Source organism: Phycodurus eques, chromosome 16, assembly GCF_024500275.1.
Source record: "Phycodurus eques isolate BA_2022a chromosome 16, UOR_Pequ_1.1, whole genome shotgun sequence".
Lineage (NCBI taxonomy): Eukaryota > Metazoa > Chordata > Actinopteri > Syngnathiformes > Syngnathidae > Phycodurus > Phycodurus eques.
In genome coordinates this window covers 17,124,766-17,151,162 of record NC_084540.1, presented here as the reverse complement: position 1 = coordinate 17,151,162, position 26,397 = coordinate 17,124,766, and the positions used below count along the sequence as shown (strand labels likewise).

Genomic DNA, 26,397 nt, shown 5'->3' with positions numbered 1-26,397 from the left:
AAGGAGCACGGAGTAAAGATGTAAGCTGTTACGTTAGCTTCTTGCACTAGCTGAAAGCTACCCATCCGCCGACTGGCTATGCTTGTCATTTGTGATTTGTCATTTGTGAAATGGCCATTTGGTATAGACCATTTCATAAACACGTTTGTAAACAAAACGTGCAAGGATTCTTACGGGTGGCAGAAAAGAGATTGACTACCGTTAACCTGAATTGAAACTATGAAAAAAACTTGGCAGATATACCGCAAAAATATTTTTTTTCCTAATTCTAAAAAAACTCATTAAAAATCTAAATTAATCCAGCGGAACCAGAATAGTTAGGTTGTTTTTGAGTAATGTAGCAAACCATAACGGTTAGCCTGCTAGCTAAAGTCAGCTGTACAGCATGCTATCCTCGTCATCATCAAAAGAGACAGTGTCTACCATTACTCAGAGGAACAGAAAAGCCAATTAATTCACCAGTCCCGCAGTGATCATGCTGATTATGTCTAAATTTCCAACACTTTTCTTTTTGAATCAATAGACCTGCCTTCTCCTTTCAAACTAATCCGCTATACGCGTAACGTCATGTGACCATAACCGGAAAACAGGTTAGCTGACTTCCTGCGTATGCCCCAACAACAAGCACAACAACGGGTTGATGACATGATGGTCTGATGCCAAACTTGATAACATTTTGTTTTCATTATGGCTGGTGTTTTAAATTTTTAGTCGTAGCTTGAGTCCACTACCAACTAACAAGAAGCTGTAAGATGAGTTCCCGCCCCGACCGTCCAGTACTCACTTCCGGTGGTGGAGCCATCGCTGTTGGTGTCGGTCTTGTCACTGGAAGAGAAAGGTAATGTCCGTGAGAAGTCGGCTCCCTGGTCCGGGGGGCAGCCCGCCATCATGCAGAGACGCAGCAAGCCGCATCTGAGGGATCAACGGCCACAGGGCAAGCACATTACAGTGCTAACTCTAACAGCAACACTGGACAGTAACAACGAGGCGTTGCGTCGCCCGCATTGTGTCCGTAAAGCTAATGTTGCTCAGAACTACCAAAGTATTTTCCTGATGTAGTGTTGTAATGTAACGGAGTAGAAATACTACATTACTATACTCGAGTAGAATGTTCCGATACTTCATTATTTATATTTTCTTTATTTTACTTTTACTCCACGTACTCCGATAAATTTCCCCTCACCATCTTTGTTATTCGTTACTGCAAAATAAAATCCGAAGAATGTAATGATGTAGAGGGATTTCATGAAAATGAGACGCAGGTAATCAGGACCAACCATGTCTTTAAGTAATATTCAACACAATGACTTTTGCAGAATTCTTCTCTATTTCAGTATTTCTCAATTTCTCAAACACAAAACCGGATTGTCTAAACCAAATGCTCAGTGTCCTGAACCCACTTATTGAATTGGTCACACTTTTGGGAGACCTTAAGCACTTTTTACCTAGTTAGACAGAAACTGCAAACATATTTTCACCCACAAAAACACATTTTGCACTCTGATGCACTAGTGTTCCCTAATGATAAGCACAGGTAGCAAACGTGAAACTCAATTAAAGCACAGGTGTCTCAACAACCTAAGATTCAGAGACGGGAGCATGTCGGCCTAATTGCTTTTGTCCTTACATACATGTTTGCAGTATGACTCTATACAGAGCTGTACACAAAAAATATATATATGTTTTTACTATAAGCACTAAAACGGATACTGTCCAGTGCGTTCTCTCATTTGATCGACTCGAGGTCTCTTTTGAGGCCATGGTTTGGTTTTGCAGGAAGAGTCAAGAGTTTTGGGAATGTAGCTTGAATTTTTGGATTTGTATTTAAGGTACTGAGAAAGAGGGTGGATGTTTCAATCAATGAGTTTTAGCAATTGAGAACTACTGTAAGAACCTTGAAGTATCACTCTCACGTACCTTATACGTGCCTAATGTGTGCTGATGCACCTGTCAAGGTGGTGGTCTGGCTGTAAACTTAAAGGGGTTCGGATGTCTTACGTGCTGTCACTGTCGGGCGCTCTGGTCAGGACGCTCTGGACCAAGCCAGTCAGACTGGCGATCTGCTTCTCCATGGCCTCCATGCGCTCGAGACGATGATCCCTGTCAGAAAATGCAAGAAGAACCGCAGCGTCCAATCTCGGGTCAACTTATAAAACAAAACATTCAAAAACATATATATATGAAACTTGTTAAAACCAATTTAATATACGGTTGATCAATATATCCGCTAGCCTAATAGCATAATTGCCTAAGTCATTTATCTTGGAAAACAAGGAAAAAACAAAGCAAATTCAAGAAGAGTCTAGTTGCCTAGATAAAACCTTTGTGGATTACTTACATTATTCAACGAAAAATGTTTTTCATATAAAAAAATGTGTTATATAATATTCATTTATTTACAATTTAAAGTCATGTGACACATTTTCATTCAACTTTGTACCCCTTAAAAACTTGTCATGTACAATTCATCTTCATACCTCATACGCTCCAACTGACCTGCTAGCGTCAGCGTCAGTTCCAGACATGGATGGCCCAAAACCGGGCGTGGCCCTGCCCCCGTCCCCGGATCCGGCTGTGAGGCAGAGAGGCTCAGAGCCAGAACTTGGTCTGGACTTGGGACCGTCCATGAACACCGAGGAGGACGCTGAGTCTTTGCGAAAGTTCTGCCTGACGGGCGAAGCCCTGTTGGGCGAGCCGGAGTACGAGTCTCTGTCGCGCAAGTGCATGTCGGGGATCTTCTGCGGGGACGACGGCGGCATGCGGAAGCCCATGCCCAGAGTGGCCGAGTACGTGTCAGAGTATAGGGACCCCCCGGGCTTGTAGAGCGAATCGTCCAGCTCCCCCTGCAAGGCGGCAGCGGAGTATGTGCTGAGGGAGCGCACGGAGCCGCGGCGGTACAATCCAGAGGACACGGGGAAACTGAAAGGGTCGCCGATGGCAGCCAGTGACTGTGTGGAGGCGATGCTGAGGCGGCCCTCGTGCATCAGGCTGTAGGGGTCCGCGTAGAGAGACTCGTTCTTCATCAGCGCCAAGTTCTTCGCCGAGACCTCCTCGTCCGGCTTGACGTCTCGCCGCTCCAGGATGGCACTGGGTGAGGGCGAGAGTCCCGCGTTGGCCACGTGGGCGGCGGCTGCGGCAAGGTGATGAGGGTGCCGGGCCTGCTCGTGGGGCGCGTGCGACCCGGCGAAGGAGGGTGGGCGACCACTACTGTAGGAGAGGCGCGAGCGGGACGGCGAGCCAGAAGAGCCCGACGACGAGGGGAGCGTGTTGAGGCGGCGCGTCGGGGAAGAGTCACGGGACGAGTAGACCAGCTCCCTCTGAAATCAGGAAGCAGCCCATGTTGCCACGGAGACGCAAATGACTGACAGCAGTAAACGACTCTTTCTATCCATTTTAGCCTGCTTTTTGTGGAGTGTCATAAAGTTGCGCTGAACTCCCTTTATGACCCTCAAAAGACAATCACTTCTTATTGCATTAAATGCTTAACTCATTCCGCCTTTGCAGCATCAGTTACCTTGTTATCAACAAATACAGGAGCACAGCTTTGCTCCGGCACCAAACAATGTGAAATAAATACGTCTGTACGTAACACATTTATTAGAGCGCCACCACCTGTTTGTCTCAAAGACCATCCAGCAGTATTTGCTTTAATGTGCACGCTTTCAATTGAATTCAAAACAAAAAAACAATGTAACTTCTCATGTATAATCTGCATTCTTTCCTTTCCAAAAGATTCATCAAAAGTTGATAGAGTGTATTATACACAAGTATAAGGAAAAGTAAAATTGTTTTTCACATTGTATAAAAGTAGACCGGTAATACCCCCACATACTTGCAATTTGGCAACTGCAGATTCATTCATTCGTAGAATTGTTTATCCCCCGCCCCCCCTTTTTTTTCTTTTTTGGGGAGTGAACCAATCCCGAAAACGCCTATTGGCGGTTTATCCCCGCTTATTCAAGACATTTTTGGGTTGTTTTTTTTTCAGTACAATACAATTCAAGTCAATTATCCGCCTATTTTTGCTATTTGCAGGGAATACAGGCACACCTACACGCCGACCTGTGTATTTGTCATTGTCACCCTTCCACTTACCATATGCATTGTTAATGGCAAGAAATGGCTAAGCAGGGTTTTGTGTTGAATAATTAAAACAAAAAATCTGTCTCCCTCAGGCCTTTCTTGATTGTCACTGAGGTGGAAATGTTAAAAAAAAAAAAGCACTTGTTTTAACACGGCAACATTGTTGTCAACAGATGGCCTACTGAAGACAGGAAACACTTTTCCAGGAGGAATACCTGCTTAAATCACCCGATGAAACAGCAAAAACAACAACTCGCTAAAAATGCTCATTAGTTCTGCTTTAAAGGCTGCAGATATTTACACTAAAACTACAAAATTACATCATCACATGTATGGTAGGAATTCCCGCATACCGTTCAAATGTGGCTGAGACCAGTTATGTTTGTTTCTTTCCTACACCAGAAATGTTCACGGGTCCCACTGGATGTTTATCCATTAAAATAAAAAAAGAAATAAATAACTTTAGACTATTTAAAAAAAAAAAAAAATCATATATATTTTGAAAATGTTTTTAAATTTACAAGTGGTACGTGAAAGTATCACTTAGGCCTACTACATTACTGTATTTTAATGTTGATAATGATGGTGGTACTTATTGGGCTAAGTATTTTCTTAGTTGGTATTTGGTATAAAAAGTCTCAGAACCACTGTTCTGAGAAATTATTTCAAGATATTGGTCATGTTTTTTTTAGCTATAGTTGTTATTTGCAATATTTACTGTATACATTTAAAATAAAAAAAATATAATAATGTTTTGAGCAATGAGGCTGCTAAGGCTACTAAGGGTGATTAAAACAGAACAGAAGAGCAACTACACTTCCTGTACTGGAAGAAATAAAAAATTGGGTGGATAATTTTCTTTTTTGACACAACAGCATTAGTAGGACTGCTTGATTGTGACCGATTTTTTTTTCATTCATTTCATTTTTTCAGCCTTCCCGCCCTCGCTCACCCGCAGGTCCCCGTTGGCCAGGTGGGCGGCGGCCGGGTAGGAGGCGTAGACGGGCTCCTTGCGGTAGATCTTGATGACGCTGCGGTCCTGGATGTCGCGCACGTCCTCCAGCTCGTAGAAGACATTGCGGGCCTCGTCCTTGATCAGCACGGCCGTGTTAGGCGACTTGAGCATGCCCGCCGTCAGCTTCTGCGGGAACATGTGCACGATGAGGGCGTGCAGCGTGTCCAGGCTGCTCAGCTCGTGGGTGATGTGCACGCGCCGCGTCTCGTCGCCGTACTGCAGGAAGAGCACGCCTAGGAAAAAAAAAAAAAAATAGGAAAAATATATAGAATCACAAAATTCAATGTATCACCTATGCTATGTTATATCACATACACATGCCCTCCACCCAAGAATTTTTTGGTATTATTTTTTTACAATGTGTTTTGGCACTCATCTTTAACCCAAATAACAAGAACAGTTACTGTAACTATCATTAAATTAAAAATATCCAATGTACCCGCATTTTTACATGGGGAACTTTTTTGTTGTCCGGAAGCTTTTATTTGAGAATGCTGTACTAATTTTTCGTTTACTATTGTCATGAAATGAATAGGGGCTATACTGTAACACATTAATCAATTTGGATTATTCAGTTGGAAAGGACATACTTTTCAGCCAGAACTGCAAATTTGATCCTGTTAAACCATCCATCCATCCATCCATTTTCTGAGCCGCTTCTCCTCACTAGGGTCGCGGGCGTGCTGGAGCCTATCCCAGCTGTCATCGGGCAGGAGGCGGGGTACACCCTGAACTGGTTGCCAGCCAATCGCAGGGCACATACAAACAAACAACCATTCACACTCACAGTCACACCTACGGGCAATTTAGAGTTGTCAATTAATGCATGTTTTTGGGATGTGGGAGGAAACCGGAGTGCCCGGAGAAAACCCACGGAGGCACGGGCGAACATGCAAAATCCACACAGGCGGGGCCGAGGATTGAACCCGGGTCCTCAGAACTGTGAGGCTGACGCTCTAACCAGTCGGCGATTGGCTGGCAACCAGTTCAGGCTGTACCCCGCCTCCTGCCCGATGACAGCTGGGATAGGCTCCAGCACGCCCGCGACCCGATTGAGGAGAAGCGGCTCAAAAAATGGATAGATGGATAAGTTACGATAAATGAAAAAGTGAAAATGGTAAATGAATAAGAACTTACTTGGCCAACCTCGTGCAATGCCAATGATGTATGTTGTATGTATGATGTATGTTTATTAAAATGTTTAACTTCTTTCAAATGTTTAACTTCTTTTAATCAAAATGTGTTTTTGCATCTTTACAGCGGGATTAATCCAGTCCGAATTTAACAATGACAATTCTGCAGGATGTAAATCTAAACATACTGAAGAGAGACCGTGCACACTTGGAAAACTGTAACACCTCCATTTAATCGGATATTTCTTAAATGTGTCTTGACGCCTGACTAACCTGCATATTCATCTTGGTAGAGCACCGTCCAAACACACAAAGAACACACAAAGCAAAGAAAGAACCAGTCGTTAAAAGTCAGACATGTTGTGGGGAGAGAGAACCCAAAATGTGCGCATGCAAACCTACTGAAAATGGTAACAAGGAGGGATATATTTATGGCCTTTCCATTGGCACAATAGAGTTAATGAATACAGACACTAATCAGCCCAGAATCATTTCACATCGAACATGACGCTAACACAGTTATTTTGCGCAAAAATAAATACAATAAAAATATATACATTGTATAGTAATAATAGTAATAATCCTCAGTTAAATAAAAAACAGTGGAACCTCAGTTACCTGATTAACAACAGATCAAAATACTACAGGTATAAACATTATTAATAACAAATACATAAAAAAAAATAGCAATAGTAATAGTAAGTAATAGTAATAATTACTATTTGAAAAATGATTCAAATGGTTCATAAATTTACACCAGAAATAAGTGAGTGATATTAAGCATGTGTTTTTTCTCCTGTGAGCAAGCGGTACAAATTAAGCAATGGACTCCTCACCATCATGCCAATGGAGAGCTGTATGGACCACGACAAGATGTTTTGTGTTCGTGTGTGTGTGTGTGTGTATGCATGTGTGTGTGTTCTACATGCTCACCTGGAGACCGCAGTTTATTCTGGCTGGCGGAACGCGACAGGGGCAGGCTCTGGCGGAACCGATTCATCCTGTTGAAGCCGACGGGGACGTCGGCTTCGGACATGGTCTCCAGGGACTCGGCAGAGGCGAAGGAGAGCTTGGTGGCCTGGTCGGCGAGCCCCGACTGGGTGGACTGGGAATGGCGAGGGCTGCGGCTCTGTAGAGGAGAGATGACACGGCAGCGTGGTGAGCACACGCTGGAGGAGGATAATGGAGTTAGATGAACATGAGTGACGAACAAAAACGCTGAGTGCCTTTTTCGGTTGAACACTCACAGACAGAGAACTTTGCAGTATAAGGATCTGCTTCAGCTTTGCATAAATTGTGTCATGTTTGTCTGACTTTTGCACACCTCCCTTGGCGCCCTTATCCAAACTCTGGGCCTCCCGAGCAACCAAATGCCTATAAGAACGACTACTCTTTGGGAAGCTCATGCAAATCCGACGCTGGCACATTGTGGATTCAAGGGCAGTTGGGCCCGAGCTCAGCGGACCGGCTGGCTGACCCTCTGGCTCAGATGCTGCCGTAATGAGCTCCCACAATGCTCTCTGCTGCTTGTTTTGGAGGGAGGACCTTTGTACTCTTTGACACTCAACAGGCGGGTCCGGGTCGCCTTCTTGCACTAGTAACACATCCTCTCAGTCCCTTTTGGATTTTTCAGCAAGTTACAGTGCATTTTTCTACACATTGTCACGTTACAGCCTTATTCCACGATGGATTCAATTAATTTCCTCCCTCAAAATTCTATACACAACACACAAAAATGGCAAAAAAAATGCATAAATATGAAAACACGATAAAAGAGAATGTGAAGAAATGAATTTGTTTTCTGAAGTGTAATTAAACTGAAAGACACACACACACACACGCACGCACACACACACATACACACCCAGGCAATGTAGTACAGTCATGTTCTGTCGTTGCAATCCTTTCCCAGTGCATAGTATTGGCTCATCTTTGCCTCAGCAGTTGTAAACTGGGAAAACCACGCCAACTCGAACGCATCCATCAGAATGACAACAAGAAGAGAGCAAGGGGTCTCCTGTTGGCCACTTTTGGCCTAAGGCGATGAGTTAAATTTGAGGGAGGATAATACCCCAATGTCCAGAACTAAGACAACAGTGCACGTGTGTTTATTTTCACCATTTTTTATCTGCAACGTTTCCAATGATGCGGCAAGGACGAATCATTTCGCCCTATTGGGTATTGGCACTAAAAATGCTAACACTACTAAAGTCGATTGGAGCCAAGTTCTGACTTTCTTTAAATACATGCATTGTGTTGCATCTGTGCATATACAGAGTCTATAGTGTGCGTCCTGTTTAGCATGAAAAAAAGGTGGGAATTTCCCCCAAGGGACACTTTTAAAGATTTTTTTAATACTTATTTCAACCTAAGTGAAAATAGCTTTAAGGAGCATTATTGGCCCACTTTGAACCATCAACAATGTTTAGCATCACAACAAGTCAGCTACATAATTCATTATTTCTGCCCTACAGCGACTTATGACTTGATACTACCCTCGATCTATATTACATGTGCCGGCCTTTTGTCAGTGTGCATACATAATTTAGTCTCACACACACACACGCGCACACACACACACACACACACACACACACACACACGTTAGTGTGATAGTGTTCAGCAGGCAGTTTGTAAGCGTGCGAAGAATACGTGTGCGGCGCTATAAAGCTCGCCGTGGTTTCTTTCTTCACAGGCTTCTTTGGCCGATGCCTTGCCGAGTTCTAGCTGCAAACTGACGGCTTTCATGTAAATGAGGGCAGAAAACAGCAAAGTTTACAGTCCTTGGAACACTTGTGTAATGGACACCTTTATCTGGGTCTGACAGTCAGCACAAGGCAGTTTTTTTTCTATTGACATAGAAAATATACACGTCAACATGCTATTTTTGAAAAACACATTTTATAAAAGCAAATAACACCGCTGCAAAGATACCAAGAAGCCAATAAAACATGAACTTTCTCTGCAGCCATTTCACAGCGTCAGTAATGAATGAGAGGTTACATCCTGGCAGTGCTGCGTGGCGTTCACTGACCACCTTCTTCCTTTGTTTTTTAGAGCAATGGGCGCATTATCTACACTATTCTATTACACTTGAGTGGTACTAGCGTAAAATATATGTCAATATATTTTCATATATATCCTATGTAACCTGAGGCGAACCTGAGGTGTTGCAAATACGGAATAATTTAGTGGAAAATCCAAGTTAAATATTGTATTATGCACAAAACTAGACTTTCCTCCAATAACATGTCACACCCTATATTTGGCTAGTATGATTTCAAAGCAATTTGAGTTTCATTCATTTCAATTAGGTGGTGATAATGGCTGCCAACCCAGACACTCAGCCAAGTTTTTGTTTGTTTGTTATTTTGTTTTTTGCAGCACCATCTGTGGGTCATGACACTGCCTCCCTATTTGGCCCCACTGCATGCAGTAACCGTAACCATGTGAAAATAAATTCCTCTTTCCCCACCGCATTTATTTGGAACTGCACTGACAATGAATGGATTTGTCCTTGTCCCAACTAACTGGTGTATATGTTGAACTTTTTTTTTTTTTTTTTTTTACAATTGTGCGACATTTAAAAAAATTTGAAAAAAATAAAATATGCAAGATGTATCTGTTTTTAATTTCTACTATTAAAGTGGTTAACGTGATTTTATTTGTATCGCTGTTAACCCATTCACTGCCGTGGACATTTATATTTGTCAAGCGCAATCCAACCATTTCTGCCATCAAAGAATATAACAGTCAAGTATTTTTTTCAAAGGGTAGGCATGGAAGAGGGTCATGCCGAGCTTGTCTTTGAAATTCAGCTTTGTAAACCACCGTAATGACTAACAGATCCCTGTAGATGGCGGCGTTGCATCTCCTTGGATTTGAGGTCAGCACGGCTTTTGAGCTGAAGACAAAAATTAGGGTGTGAATCTCAACTTGTCAAGTTGATTATGAGGGAGAGAAATGCCAACACGTTGGCAGTCGAATAGGTTTTGGCACCTCACACTTGAACAGAGTACATACAGTATATGTTTGGTAAAAGTGTGAGAGTATGTGTGAGAAAAGATGACGCAGTTCATGAAGTGAACGGCGAACGCCATGTAAAAATGTTTTTCCCACATTCCCAAAACATGCATGTTAGGTTCATTGACGACTCTAGATTGTTCATCGGTATGAATATGAGGGTATGCGTGAGGGTGGATGGATGATTCAGTTATTTTGGATGGTGTTCAACTATTGTCCAGTGCCTTTTTTTCCCCACAGGAAATCCTACAAAGATTCTCGTGAGCGGCCTCTGAGTTGCATGGAGGATGTAACTGACCACTACTAAGTCATGTGACATTCTCCAGGAGCCGACTGAGCGAATATTTGTCAGCGGCGCCAATGTCAAACACAGCTCTCGACTGGGAGACGAGAGGCAGGTGGCGAAGTCTTAAAAAAAAAAAAAAATCAATCACAATTCGTCACACTTTGACCGCCCAGTCTCAGATCATTTTATTCCCTCCTGCTTCTACACAGTTTATAATAATATCTTCTTCTTTGTACTTCATTTGCACCTCATTGCAACATTTGATGTCTCTGACTGACTGGGCCTCTCTCGCTATTCACCCACCTTCGTGATTACTCGTGGGCCAATCTTCTGCTGGGACACACAATACCCCAGAGCGACCTCCCCTTCCTTTCCCCCGACAAGACTACTGAGGCTTTCTAATAGCAGGAGCCGTCAGTGCATGGAGCAAATTGCTTTACCGGGGAATATACATGCAAAGGAAAATGGTGCCCTTAAGAGAACGGTGAGCCTAACAAAAATGTTGTTTTATTATCTTTTACCTGTCATTCAAATAATGACTGACTTAATATTCTTAAGAGAATTGCAGTACAGGCTTACTTAGGTGATCTTGGAGGAGCTGTTTCATGCGAGAACGTTGTTTTATTCGCGATCATCCCTGACTGAAATTGTTATAGGCTTCAACACTTCCGGGGAATTTCCCACGATGCACCTGGCTGCCCCTTCCTGCTAGCCAGGTCTATTTGTTTACATTTATTTGCTGTTTATTCTACGTCTCCCCCGGTAGTAGGTGCTCCTCCTGCCAACACCGCTACCTTTATTATTTGGACGAATAGCACTGTGGAAACTTGCCCTAAAGGTCTTATGAAGTAGAAAACAACTCCAGTATTGAAGGATAAACACCTCAATTGTGTTTGTATGTTTGATTTTTGTTGTTGATTATTTTGTGATGCCACCACTAAAGGGTACTAGTGGAAAAATATGACAGCAATAAACACTGACCCAGAAATTGACATGGGACAGATGATAAGGTATTTGTACCAGATGAACGAAACGTACAGTACATTGAACAATACATAGCGCACTGTTAAAAAATGCACCACATTAGCTTGTTATCTTCTGCAAATTAGAAATATCTTTCTGCCCAGGTTGCTCACTACAATATTGTGAAGTTGACAATAAGTTTACAATAAAAATCTCCATAACTTACGTACAAAATACAGCGTGTGAACTTGCTTTCTTGTGTAAATCAGCCACGTCTCTGTCCAGGCTGCTCAGTATAATATTGCTAAGTTCATGATAGCTTGACAATAATTGTACAATTAACGAAATGTCCCCACAGCTCAAGAATGCGATGCATTAACTAAATAATTTGTGATAATGCCGTGAAAATAAATGTTATTTATATTGACAGAATGGGAGTGATGTGGCTGAACCTACGCGATCTAGCAGTTCAGAATGAGATAACAAGGACCTAAATTAATTTATAGATTTACACTTGTACAACATTGAAGGGTTTTAAAAAGTTGGTTTAAATTGCCTGCACGGCTTTTTGGAAATTGTTGCTATTGTAAATACAATTGGATTGACGAGCTTGTCAGCGACCTAAGAACGCACACGTTTAATGCGTCAGCAAAACAAGAAAACTAAAGGCTATCATTTGGCTTGCGGCAGGCACTCTAATTCCCATCAATCACTTTGGGCGTAAAATGCTGTGAGTGATAGATGAATTGCCGCGCATCCCACTATGGGTCAAGGAACTCGGCTATTGATATTCACTGACATTTCCACCCTGTCGCGCTGATAGCCGAGCCGGAATGGAGGGAGAGTTGGGGGGAGAATACACAGCAGATACACCTAGGGGCTTTTTAAAAATGTTTTTTTATTATTTTTTTTTAAATATACCATGCTCTCACACATCAATATTCGCATTTGTTCGCACAAACCCCTCCCTGCCAAATTCCGCGAGCGACAAAGGCCCACCGGGGGGATATTTGACTGCAGGAGCAGGTGATCAATACGTCTTAACAGTGAGTAATTCTTCTCGGTGTCGTGCCGAGGCATTTGTTAAAAAAGCCAAATGTGGCAATGGGACTGACGAAGTATGGTAAATCCTCGTCGGCAGAACCCTGACACGACCACCTTTTAAACACACACAAATATAAATATAATTATATATACAGTGTGTATATATACACACACATATACAAATGAATAATGTATATATACATATACAGTATATGCGTGCATGCAGGAGCCTTCAGGGGAGAGCGGACAGATAACTGGAGGTCACACAGTCATCTATACATCATGCTCAAAGGCTACCAAAGTGACAGCATTTATGTCCTGTAACTAAACAGTAGACCCAAGGTCTCAATTTAAGCTTTAGTACACAACGATGTTGTTTAAAATGGAATAAAAATTATGTTTATCAAATTCAACACAAGTCGTCTTTGGCATTTTGCGAGGGTGGGGGTTATCTCTGTTTGGTGGTGTGTCCATGCGCCACATACTCACAGCCTGCTGCCTCCACGAGTTAAAATGCTTTCCCCACCACAGTCTGGGTTCTTGCTTCTTGCAAGCAGAAGCAAGCACAGCGCCCACTAGCGGCGAGAGGACGAGAAGTAATTCCCCCAGCGCCAGGAATGCACACACTCGCCCGCAAGATCTAACCGTTTTATATGTGCACACTTGCCGGCAAGATCGCAAGTGGCAGCCCGCAAGCTTCTGTAGTGTTCGATGACAAAGAAATCTCCATAGCGTTATGCGCGACCAGCTTGTGGAAGTTAATCACATACATGCAACTATGCAAAACTGTCTGGAAATTAATAGGCGACACACAATAGGTTGATTTTATATGTCACACAGGGGGGTGTACGGGGGGGGAGGGATTGTTGCTCAAGTGGCTTAAAAGGTTTGGGAAATGTTGATTTAGACAAATATAAAAGCAGACTCATACAAGCAAACACACAAACTCCACGGTGGAGGTTCCTTTTAATATCCAGCACTGACCTTAAAGCTCCAGTAGTTGGGTTGTTGCTGCTGTGTTTCCGGTGGCACAGAAGAAAAAAAGAGAAACAATTTTTTGTTAGGGAAACGAAAATGAAATACTGTTCCCTCTCTGACTCTCTTTTAACGTGTGCACTTGAAGGTCCCGTCACACCGCTACATATTGAGTTGAGAGGGGATGTACGTAGGGGTCTCGGGGGGGGGGGGGGGGGGGGTGAGCGCCCCCGCATTAAAAATGTAATCAGCCCAGAGTCATAACCAGCCAGTTGCCACGGAAATATACCTCGCCGATGACAAATTAAAAAAGAGAAAGATTGGGCAGCGTTCATGAATTTTAATATTAAATCCCAACCCTTATTCTAACACTTATTCTTCTTATCTGCAGGCACTTCTGAGTAATCGGTCAGTCGCTGCGTATTAATATATCCTGACGCACAAATGACGGAGAAAAAAAGGGGCAGATTGGTATGAGTTTTTATGGATTGTCTTTCATTTTGAGGCGACGTTTAGCCTGCAAAAAACAGCAACATGATATTGATGATGCTCAGAGAATGGTGTAGTCGTATTAGGAGGAGGATGCAGCGGAGGCAGAATCCTCCCCTCAAATTAGAAGTTTGCATTTTGGTAACGTGACAGTTTAAAGTCATGCATGTTTTTAAACATGAATATGTCCTCGACTTGACGTAATACAGTAATATTCAGCCCTTGAATCCGACCCATTATTGTCTGGAGAGTGCAGGCCAAGTACACGGTAGCCTACTGGGGACGGGAGGAACTGCTGCTTAAACATTTATATTGCTCCCGGATAAACCAGGGAGACGCCATAAAACTTTGTTAAATAACAAAGGCAAAAGCTTTTTCCTTGCGTGAAGCTTGAATGTGTGTGTGACTGAACCTCGCTGCTGTGCTTTTAAACTACATTAAACTAAGTGAACTAGAGCTAATGGTTTGGCAAACACAGGTAATGTGTGTCCCAACATTCAAATATAATAAAAACTTTCGGGTTAAGCTTTCAGGATACACTAAATGAATCATTTTCATTTAATCAAAACTAAAATAGAAATGGCGGCACGGTGGGCGACTGGTTAGAGCGTCAGCCTCACAGTTCTGAGGACCCGGGTTCAATTCCCGGCCCCGCCTGTGTGGAGTTTGCATGTTCTCCCCGTGCCTGCGTGGGTTTTCTCCGGGCACTCCGGTTTCCACCCACATCCCAAAAACATGCATTAATTGGAGACTCTAAATTGCCCGTAGGTGTGAATGTGAGTGCGACTGGTTGTTGGTTTGTATGTGCCCTGCGATTGGCTGGCAACCAGTTCAGGGTGTACCCCGCCTCCTGCCCGATGACAGCTGGGATTGGCTCCAGCACGCCCGCGACCCTAGTGAGGAGAAGCGGCTCAGAAAATGGATGGATGGATGGAAAATAGAAATGTCAAATTTTTTAAGTTATGCAGTTTTTTTTTTTACAGTGTACAGCGACATTCTGCTTGAAAATTGTGTGTACAATTCAACAAAATATCAAGTATCACAGAAAATTAGTCTACTAAAGAAGCTCAACTGTTTGCGTGTAATCCTAATAAACCCTCAAAGAACAGGCACCGTGATCAGTATAACATGCATACAGCAATAAAGGCCCTTAATGTATTGTGCTTTTTATCGTTTCCACTTTTCTTATTGTTCACATTTTTATATTGCCGATTATTCTAGTCACCCCTTCTAGAAATGGAACAAAAAGACAACAAGTGTCAGTGATGAAAACTGATGCAAATATTTACTTGTCTCTTGATGACACAACTTTATTGACTCGATTTTGGCACAGCAGGTCGAGCAAGTCAAGTCGGACGAGCAAGTCAAGTCGGACTCCTCTCCTTTTTATTTTATTTTATTTTTTGACAGTGCTGTCAGCAACAATTATTGACAGCAGCTTTCTGGACTCACGTTTTCCTACATAGAATCGAAAAGAAGAATCGGAGGAAATTAAGAGCTAGTTGTGCACATGTTTGCACACAAGGCACAGAGCTGAGTGAGTGAAGCGCTGCGTTACCTGACCAGCATGTAAAGCAGGCTGCGCTCGCTACTACCCTTCCTCCACTGAATGTCGTCATCTCCCAGCACCCCTCTCGTCTCCACATCACAATCATTTGTACTTCTCACCCCCCCCCACACACACACACGGACACACACAAACATCTAAACTGCAACTGCAGAGTCTAGTACTTGGAAAAAAAAAAAAAAAGAAAACGATGCATGTAGTGGTCGGTATTGCCTGGCTGTCGCCACGACAACCACAACCAACACAACAGGTCGATTACCTACACACACACACACACACACACACACACACACACACACACACATGTACACACGCTTAAGTCCATGCAGCCTCACCTGCACCAGTCCACCGCTTCATTCATCCTCGCTTGTCCGTCAAACACAGCGAGGTGTCCATCTCTCCCCTTCCCCTCACATCGCACATAATTTAATTCATTACGACATCAGCTGATTGGGACTCTTTTTTTTTTGTTCTTCAGGAAGGTGACCGTCTGGCTCGCGCCGCTGCGGGCTAATTGAGCGGCGGCGACGGGCTTGCCTGACTGGTCGCAGCGCTGAACTCACTCCAGCTCCTCCCTCACTCCTCTCTCTTCCCTCCTCCCGCCTCTCCTCCTCCTCCACATGCGGGAGATGCGGGGCTTTTTGCCGCGTCCTCAGCAGCCCCCCACCCTCCCGACGACAGACTCCTGCACTGAAAGACGCGACGTCACCACCGGATTTGTCGTTCCGCGTCCTTCGCTAATCTGCCGTTCCCGCTCGTGTGCGGCACAGCATGACCTTTGCAACGTGATAGCCCTGCTTGGCTTATGTGGGAGGGGTTGCCATGGCAACTATGGACTCCACCTGCCTTTCTCTCTCTCGCATTTCTTTACCTTTTAAGTACACAAACAGCGCAGATGTTTACACAAAGAGTGCATGTGTGTGAGCCACTAAGCTGTGAAACTACAGCACAAACTTACATCCATCCATTTTCTACAGCACTTGTCCGCATACAAAAAAAAAAAAAGCAAGCAAGCATGAATGCCCACATTGACAGCTATGGAGAATTTAGTCTTCAATGACGCTAACATGCATGTTTTTGGAGTGTCGGAGGAAACCGGAATATCCAAACGGGGTTTTGGGGGCATCAACAGCTGGCCACCTGTCCAGTTCCCAGATTGAATAATGTTGAATTTTGTTTCAGGACGTTGTGAGAGATGCACCAATTTCTCAACGCTGATTGGCTGTCGCGATGCGTGCGTCACGTGGATTTGAGTTCACAGGGCGGGCACTTGAATAATGAGTAGCGTATCTACGTCACTCGTTTTGCAAGCGGGTCGGTTTTCAAAGGCTATTGCATACAATCGACAAACCGCATAGATGTCGATAGATTTTACTAGCATGGGACTTTTAAATAATTGGGTGTAATCTTTGTGGCATGTCACAGAAATGTCTCACATACGTATCTACAGGGTAAACTTAAGTGTCCATGCGAACGCGCTTAGAGTGTACCTGCTCTCGTGCGGCCCTGTCCGAGCCTCCCCTCGTGCTGCCGTGCGACTGCGAGGGTGACGGCGGGTTGTGGTGCTGATGCTGGAGCTGCTGCTGCTGCTGTTGGTACTTGCTCTTCAGGTGGTCCATGAAGGCGTCCCGCTTGCGCTCCATGTCGGCCTTGTGTAGGTTGGTGAGCGCCTCTAGGCTCTGCGCCGCCGTCACCGTGTGCCGGTGCTCCGACGTGTGCACCAGGCCCACGTTGGAGAAGCGCCGGCCGCTGTTGCCCAGCGTCCGATACTCCCGCGGGTACTCCAGGTCATCTGTGGAGATCATGTGAGTGCCGCCGCGTTCTGGGTCTACGGGAGGAATTAAGGAAGGAGAGAAGTGGCCATGTTGGAAGCAAATAGAAAAGGGAGGTAGAGAGAAATGGGATGGGATGTTAGACACGAGGGCAGTTCCCAGCGCAAATATTGATTCCTAAATGCTGGCAAGGCAAGAAAAATGGTGAGCAAAGAGGAAAGGCTTTTGTAATAAATCAAACGTGAACTTATTTTGCTCTTTTGTCATCCTAAGCGCCTTTAATGATCCTTGGCTAATGAAGGAAATGTCATATTTCCACACTCACCGTCACGCTTTCTCGACACAAATTCATTGAGCCAAAAATGTATTGAGCCAAAGCACATATTTTACATTAGATAAATCTCACGGGACACCAAACTAACATTTCACCAAAAGCATATCGCAGGGCACATACAAACAAACAACCATTCGCACTCCCATTCACACCTACGGGCAATTTAGAGTTGTCAATCAACCTACCATGCATGTTTTTGGGATGTGGGAGGAAACCGGAGTGTCCGGAGAAAACCCACGCAGGCACGGGGTGAACATGCAAACTCCACACAGGCGGGGCTAGGATTTGAACCGCGGTCCTCAGAACTGTGAGGCAGATGTGCTAACCAGTCTCGCACTGGGCCGCCTTATTTGTAGTAAATAAATATAATATATTTAATATATAATATTCAGACCAACTGACGACGATCTTTGATGATCTCTCGCAGCACATTAATGTGCTAAGGCAGTGGTTAGGAATAACTCATTTAAACCATCTCCACTTGACGGACAGCACAGCTCAAAACGGACAAATGAGTGGAAAAAACAAAGTGTGTGGAAGAAAAACAAAAGGTGGATGGAAGGTTAGCCATGTGAGTTACCTTGTTTGGGATAACAGGCCCTGCTGGCATGTGCTGCAAGAGAAACATGCCAAGGGTTAATTCACGTGTTTGTGCACAAATGTGTGCAAACAAACACATCAGCAACAGGAAAAAGCACTATTATAACCAATAGCACTTTCTCCACATTACAATTAGTGCATGCATAAATCATCCATATATAAATATATATACACACGCGCACACGCTTGACGATGGAAGCATTCATGAAACCACTGAACAGCACATTTAAGTTGTATTCAACAGGAAGCAGGTGGACACACAATCAATACAGAGATGGTTAGTTGTCACACAAAAGAACAGGATGGGTCAAATGCAGAAAAAAAAGGTGGAGGAATAATTGAGTGGAGTGCAGAAAAGACTCGTCAAGAGAGTCTCTTCGGAGCAATACCGCGCACAGAGTGCTCATGCGTGAAGAGCGCATATGTCGGATTACAATTCATGCATTACGGAAAAAACAAATAAAATAAAAAGATGAATACTAATTCTAAAAAGCGCTAAATTGCGGATCGTCACCAAAATATCAATTGTTCTGCCTTTCATTAAAATCTGTTAAACATTTTTTTAGGTACTGTACATCTGGCAATGTGGCCACCATTTTTGTAGAATTTTCTAAAGAACATAAAATGAGCTTCAAACGCCTTTAAAATCGTCCATAACAAATAAATTCAGGAAAGAATAATTGATTACTAATGTACATGAGCTAATCTACTACCCACGCTGCTCTTTTCACGAATAATGTTCCGTTTTGCGAGTTTTTAGGGCAAGTGACGCCATTCAAAAATATCACGTTAATTTTGACGCGTCGACTTGGAGACCCCCTCGGCATTTCATCCCGTACAAGCTTATTGGTAGATATTCTTAACTGAAACTTGTCAGTCAAACGGAGAAGGGGTTCCCCGACACAAGAAAAAAAAAAAAAAAAAAAAGATTCAAAAATGACTGTGGAATATTTGTTTGCGTGCGAATATTGCCGTATGGATGAGGTATTCACGCCTTGTGGAGCACAAGAAGAGATGCATAATCTCTCAGTAAGTGGAAGGGAATCTTAGTGCTGACACTAAATCTTGTTAGGTGTAAGTTTTGAACAAGTCATTATGACAAAGTGTTTTATTTTTAATGTTAGTTGCTGTTTGTGTTTCCTTGTTTGTGTGCGTTCTACTTGTGCATGATTTTGTTGAACCCGAAGTTAGTGTTTTGTTGAGGGACACCCCTATTCCTTTCACTGTATGACAAACTCATTGTGAATATGCTATTGGATGTTCTTTGCTCAGTAAAAAAAAATAATAAAAAAAAATAATATTTTTAAAAATAGCCTCTTTCTTAAGCAGAATGTTTCAGATCATGCTCAGTTGTTGCCTCTTCAAATCATCAATAACCTCATATAATGTAAAGACATTTTTGCATTGAGGTAATAAATAAACGATATTATTCTTGACATGAAAGAAAGCAGTCTTGCTGAGAACAAAATTATTACAATGAGGTTCCGCTTTGATTGTTTTTCCATTTGTGTGATGTAAATTATATATATTTTTTTAATTTGCTGTTTGTTTCCTTACTGAACATCATGCTTTGCTGTTGCTGTATTCTTTTTTGTTTGTAATTCAATACATTTGAAAGAAAATATAAGGTCCACTACAGTGTTTTTTATGGGTTTATATGTCGGGCAAATGAGAGTCTCGCACAGGGCGCCTATTCTAGCTCGGACCCCATCTGCATATAAATGCATTAGCGCGTCATCGTATCTTTAAATATACACAAACAATTGTTACATAACGATGAATTGTGAAGACAGTTTGCAATTTTAGGAAATAGTTTTTATATTTTAAGTAGATTCACATAATTTGATATAGCCTCTATAAAATAATGTGGCGGGTCAGATTTGGCCCTAGGGATTTAAGTTTTTTTTCTGCTAATCATGGTGGTTTACTGTATGGCAATTTTTACTTTATGGCAATCCTGCAATCACATTTACTGAGCAAAATGTGATGCTCTCCTGTGGACAAATCTTGAAATGCAAGCAGTGAAGAACTGCGACTGCCCCACTTAGCCAGTCGCCCTGGCATCCAATTACATGATGAAGTGATGATAAACGGAGGTGAAGCGGACCAGCGGGCTGATAGCATTAGCATCGAGCAGATATCCACTTTGCACTTCATTAGCTCGTCGTGTGTGTCGGCGAACAAGTGCCCCGGCTCAAGAGTCCCATAACGACGCTCTGCGAAAATGGAACCTTTGCTCCTCGACTTGAAAAAAAAAAAACAGGCAGTAAAACGATGCCTGTGCCAGCCTCTCGACAGACAACTGCCTGAGAGCGAGACAATAAGTTGGGTGCACAAACGCGAGCGGCCTGGAAAGAAGCCCGGAAAACTTTGCAATGAGCAGATAGAAGGCGTCTTTATAAACTGCGTGGGTTGAGATAGCAAAAAATAGAAAGATGTGAATTCATGCTTCACACTGGCGTCATTGGCACCTCAATATATCGCCGCATAAGCCTGCAGACAAAACAAAGCCTGAGAAAAGAACATTGGTCGCAGGACTGTAGGGAGCAAAAAGAGTGGTAGCCTTGAGAATAGAGGAACCGCTTTTTTCATGAGAACTGATTGGATTCTAAAATGCTAACAGTGTGTCTGCTAACATATAGTAAGATAAAAACCGGCTAGTATAGAAAGATAAGGATTTTTACATCATTTCCTGTAGTTATGTAAAATTTCTAACGAGAGCTGGTGAAAAGTTAACATGCTAACAGGTAGTATTCAAACTAGACTTTACAGCTTGATCGATCAGCCACTAATTTGCATTTTATACAAATTTTGTGATCGGCTGAAATGTCTAAATTCGCTGATCCGCGAATTAAGACATTATCGCTGACACAATCTCGTTTACTCCGGGCACGTTCCACGCTCCCGTCCTGTATGCTTTAATCCTAAAGCAAATTTATTTTTGAGAAAAATCATGCGTTTTATGACAACATCGCACGGGCAGCTCTGGGATTCCCGAGCCTGTGGCTAGCTCGCTAGCGTGGCTAAACATTGTGCATTGCAGTCGCTTTTTTGCAAAAAATCCTGATCGTCTAAAGCCTAATTCAAACCTATAGCAAGACAGCACAGAAACCAACAGATCAATGAGGACTTCATTTTGGGCTTTCTAGTCGTGTGCCATTTGTAATGAGAATTGATCACATGCTAACATATAGCAAGTTATCAACATGAGTACAGAAACCGCAAAGGACAGATCGATGAGGATTTTACATCACGCCCTGCAGTTATGTGCTATTTCTATAAAATGAATTAAATACTAACGTATAGATGATTTACATCATCATCATAAAAGATGCGTGTTGTATCGGTATTTTTACCAGTCTTGGCATAAACCAAAAACATGCAGACTTGTATCAAACAAACAAACACATTTACATTATGCCTTGTCTTAGGTTCCATGACAAATGAAAATTCACAAATTCTAACATGCTAACAGTTGGTATGCTAACATATAGTAAGATAGCAACCCGGGTACAGAAAGCACTACGTTAAATCATCAAGTATTTTATATTGTGCCTTGTGGTAAGATACTATTTCTAAATAGAAGCGCTAAAACGCTAACTTGCTGACAGTTGGCATGCCAATATATAGCAAGGTAGTAAAGCACTGTAATGATAAAGATTTTTAAGTCAGACCTTGTCTTAGGTAGGCTACATGTTTCAAAGCTGAATAGTTAAAATGCTAAACAGTTATGCTAACATTAAATATTAGATTAATTGGCCTTTTTTATCATCTTTGGCCTAGAGGTCAGGTACTACTTCAAAATAGAACATCTAAAAAGCTAACAGTTGTTATGCTAACATTTATTATTATCAGATTTAATCTTAATAAAGATGATTAAACATTTAATATTATCAGATTATATAAATATATATATATAATATTTTTTTCCCCCACATAAAGCCAGAAAGATCACATTGGATCACGCAGATGTACTGAATGTATGGCCGAAGAGCCTGGATTGTAAAGTTATTTTCAACTTTTTCAGTCACCAGTTCGCACCACCTTCACTGCTTATTTATAAAAGTGGGAAAAGACACACACACACACACACACACACAAACACAAACACACACATACACGCACACACGCACTGAATCTGATCATGTATGCAGAGCCAGGACTTAAAAGTGGGTCCATTCGGTAAACTGGATTTCATCTCGTCAAGAAGCCGCCGCCTTCTTCTACACCTGATGGAACTCTAGCAGCTCGTCGGCTTTCATCGATTTCATACGCGCTCACATCAAAGCGGGTCGGAGGGAGTGAAAGGTAGAGAGAGGCGGCCTCGGAATGCTAAGAAGCCCGTTGCCTTGACTTGTGCACGGCTTGTATTGTAGCGCTTCGGCTATTAACAGCAAGCAATGAGAGGAGTGGTAAGTTTGTGAACATATCACCCATATCAATGATGCATGTCATTTAACCAAGTCAGGTAAAATTAGTATTCCAAGTCGAATACCGGAACCTCCAAAGTTGCGTTAAAGGGATAATTTTGTTTTTACAAAATTTCAAAGCGTTCCCATGACGCGTCTTCCTAACATGCCGCACATTCCTCTGACCAAATACACAAAGCATAAAGAATTACAACAGGCAGTGCTTTTGCTACCATGACGACTGAGGACTTTTCAAACAAATATTTTTTTCCGCAAAAACTTTATTAACAACCAATCTTTTTGTGGTGTTATTGAAGACTTCTCAAGAGAGTTGTTCACCACTTCCACATCCAGACTGCAAATGAATGCCCCTTGCGTGACGCAAACACTGTCATATTCCAAATACAGACTCAACTGTTTACATACAAAAACATTTGAAAAATCTATTTTGTCATGTTAATGAATTAAACAAAAATGTCTTTCTGTAAACAAATAACATATTTTAGTGGTGTTGTACATTTAAGCACAATAATTTTAACCAACACAATCATCCATTAAGGTGACAGAAACTAAAACCACAACAATAAACTAAACTAATAACAATAATTCATCCACAGGCAAAACAGATTTTTTTTTCTCTTCCATTAGACTGTGCAAATGTACACAACGTTGTGACCAGTGTGTGCATTCTGCGTTCCAGTGGACGCTAATACATAATGTAAACTAATAACTTGTCCAGCCATGTTTAAACGTATTTCTCAAATCCTGCAATGTGCAGATTGTCAGTCGTTGCATTGGGCAGGCATTTAAGCAAAGCAAGGCGAGAGCCTATACCTGGGATTTTAATTTACTGGGAGTACATTGCGAGCCTCTTGTGGGACGCCAGCTGTGACGGCGCTGAATATTTAACCAAGAATGAGCTGAGTGGGGGCGTCAGGTGAGGAATGCCTATCATGAGAAAGGGAGCAGTAGAACAACCAGCCTAGGCCTTGAGCTATTGGTATTAGGAATTCTGTGCAAATAACTAGGAGGGAATGTGCAGCAAGACATGGTGGGTGGATGTAATACGGCCTCCTGTCAACATAGGTCCATTTAAATGGTAGCCGTAGCCCACTTAAAGACAAACACACTCAATCTATCAAGCTAACCTGTCCGTTGGAATTGATTGTTGATTAATCATGTCTTGAGTTCAAATGGAACGCACTGCTCGGTCGCTGCTTGACGACAGCTATGCTATCATCGGGCAAGAGGCGGAGTACAATCTGAACTGGTTGCCAGCCAATCGCAGGGCACACATAAACAAACAACCATTTGCAATCACATTCACACTTACGGGCAATTTAGAGTTGTCAATTAACCTAGCATGCATGTTTTTGGGATGTGGGAGGAAACCGGAGTGCCCGGAGAAAACCCACGCAGGCACGGGGAGAACATGCAAACTCCACACAGGCGGGGCCGGGGATTGAACCCCGGTCCTCTGAACTGTAACCAGTCGTTCGCCGTGCTTCTTTCCAACAATGGTTATGAGAGACGCAACAAATAAAAACTAACTACACTTAACAAAAAGTGCTTCTTGTTTTTGCATCTGGTGTCCACTCAAAGGGAAAGTTTGGGAAAAAAACAAGGCAATTGCTAGCGGGCAAGCGTGTGCACTTTACATTTTCTCTCCATTAGCTGTGAAAGATGGAAGCGGCGTCAGGAGACGAGCACTAGAAGCGCAGCAAAGATGGCTGCCGCCCACCGACAGGAAGCCACCGAGAGGAGGTCAAGCAGCAACTTTAAAAGCGGAGACGACGCAATGGCTCCGGGGCGTCCAAAAAAAAAAAAAAAACGTCGTCTCCATCATTTACCGGCAAAGCAGAGTTTTAATAAGAAGCCTCCTTCCATCCCCGACACCCACCAGCCTCTCCACATCCTAACATTGCGTCAACAACACCGCCGCAAAGCATCTGCTCGTACACCAACAGCACTCAAGACAATTGGAGCGTGCGAGCGCTTGACAGCAGCGTCTCGCGCGGCTTGTTTGCTTCGGAAACCATCGCGCATGCACAAATGGACGCCTACACGCCTCTTCATCAAGTCGTTGAATCAATCAGGAGTTCAACTACACACCATCCATCCGTTTTCGGAAACGAGTGAGCTGGAGCCTATCCCTGCTGACTTTAAGCGATTCGGACCATTTTTTTTGCAAGATTTGAATCTAATCTAATTTCATGTCCCAGCCCTCGTCTGCACAAAGAAACCACTCGTCTATATGCCAGCGCCAGTGGTTTTCCAAGACCACCAATATGCAGTTGTCCCCGTATAGGACACCACCGTTATCTATGTTTACCTTTCAGCTGTGCAGTCGCTTCTTTTAAACTTTTGTTGCTAAATAATCTGGCCAAGAAACTACAGTATAGTTTCCTTTTGTACAAGCCTGCTCTGTCCACCTCCTGAGCATGGGGTGAGCGTGAGCAAATGACTGACAGACTATTGGGTCACGCCTCCTGTCTATACACCAGCTGATTGGATATTCTCGTCCCGCCGTTCCCAGTTGTAAAATAATAATAAAAATCGCATTAGAGGCCAGCGATAGATGATTTTTCAAAAGATCATTTTAATAACATACTGATGTCAGGTCATAGAGACAGTTTAACATGTGTGACCAAAAAAAAAAAAAAGGTTTTTTTTTTTTAAACTGCCAATTCAACTTTAAAAAATAAGCAGCACTTTAGCAAATATTGAACAATTCTTCATTGACATTTACAATTCTTCAGTTACTTGTTGGGTATTTAAAACAACGACATAGCTGCATTTGGTCCACTAGCATAATGCAAATGATAACGCATAATGGGAAAAGCGTATTGTGAGTCTAACAGCATAATTGCCTAAGTAACTTTTTAACGTTTTTTGGGGAGGAAATTCAGTAAAACCACATCAAATTTAACAACAGTTGCCTTGATTCAACCTTAGCAGCTTGCCATGACCCAGATGACTGGGAATCTACTCAGACATAAACAAAAATACTAAATACTTTGCAAGCATGTTAGTATTTTTATTCACAATGTGACAGTAAGTTCAAAATGACTTAGGCAATGATGCTATTAGGCTAATGATATATAACCCTTGAAGCAACTGATATTTGAAAACGAGTGGTGCAGCAGCACATTTAGGCATTCAATATAACAGTACTTAGTCATATATTCTTTATCCTCAGCAAACACTGAGACGAGCTGAGGCATCTATACTGCACAGATGTCCACGTGAGGTATATATATATCTGGCTGTCTGTCTTATATTGCCCCCAGGTGGCCAAGGTGGGGGCAATTTTCTATTACGGCTTATCCTCACTACGTTCGCGGGCGTGCTAGAGCCTATCCCAGCTATCTTCGGGTGGGAGGCGGGGTACACCCTGAACCGGGCGCCAGCCAATCGCAGGGCACATAGAAACAAACAACCATTCACACTCACGCCTATGGGCAATTTAGAGTCTTCAATTAACCTACCCAGCATGTTTTGGGGATGTGGGAACAAACCAGAGTGCCGGAGAAAACCCACGCAGGCACGGGGAGAACATGCAAACTCCACACAGGCGGGGCCGGGATTTGAACCACGGTACCCAGAAGGCAGTTGAGGCAGATGTCGTAACCAGTCGTCCATCGTGCCGGCCAAACTGTTTAATTCTTTTTCAATTGTATTTAATTATGTAATTCCTAGTATTA

The 26,397-nt window shown here is 42.8% G+C and overlaps 1 protein-coding gene across 6 annotated transcripts in view; it reads right to left on the bottom strand.

The window, feature by feature from the left end:
* Positions 1-26,397, bottom strand: part of srcin1a (SRC kinase signaling inhibitor 1a) — a 94,955-nt gene that overhangs the window by 22,343 nt on the left and 46,215 nt on the right. For 2 of the 6 annotated variants that reach the window (XM_061701392.1, XM_061701395.1), the window contains exons 2-9: positions 17,069-17,406; positions 13,532-13,561; positions 7,165-7,360; positions 6,505-6,516; positions 5,036-5,331; positions 2,497-3,317; positions 1,999-2,100; positions 785-912 (exon numbers count right to left, since the gene is read on the bottom strand). In XM_061701392.1, the coding sequence (XP_061557376.1) occupies positions 785-912; positions 1,999-2,100; positions 2,497-3,317; positions 5,036-5,331; positions 6,505-6,516; positions 7,165-7,360; positions 13,532-13,561; positions 17,069-17,383 (1,900 nt within the window). In that variant the 5' untranslated portion in view covers positions 17,384-17,406. Of the gene's footprint in view, positions 1-784; positions 913-1,998; positions 2,101-2,496; positions 3,318-5,035; positions 5,332-6,504; positions 6,517-7,164; positions 7,361-13,531; positions 13,562-15,913; positions 15,993-17,068; positions 17,407-26,397 lie in introns of those variants that run through there. The other 4 variants (XM_061701393.1, XM_061701394.1, XM_061701397.1 and 1 more) reach the window with 4 other exon arrangements.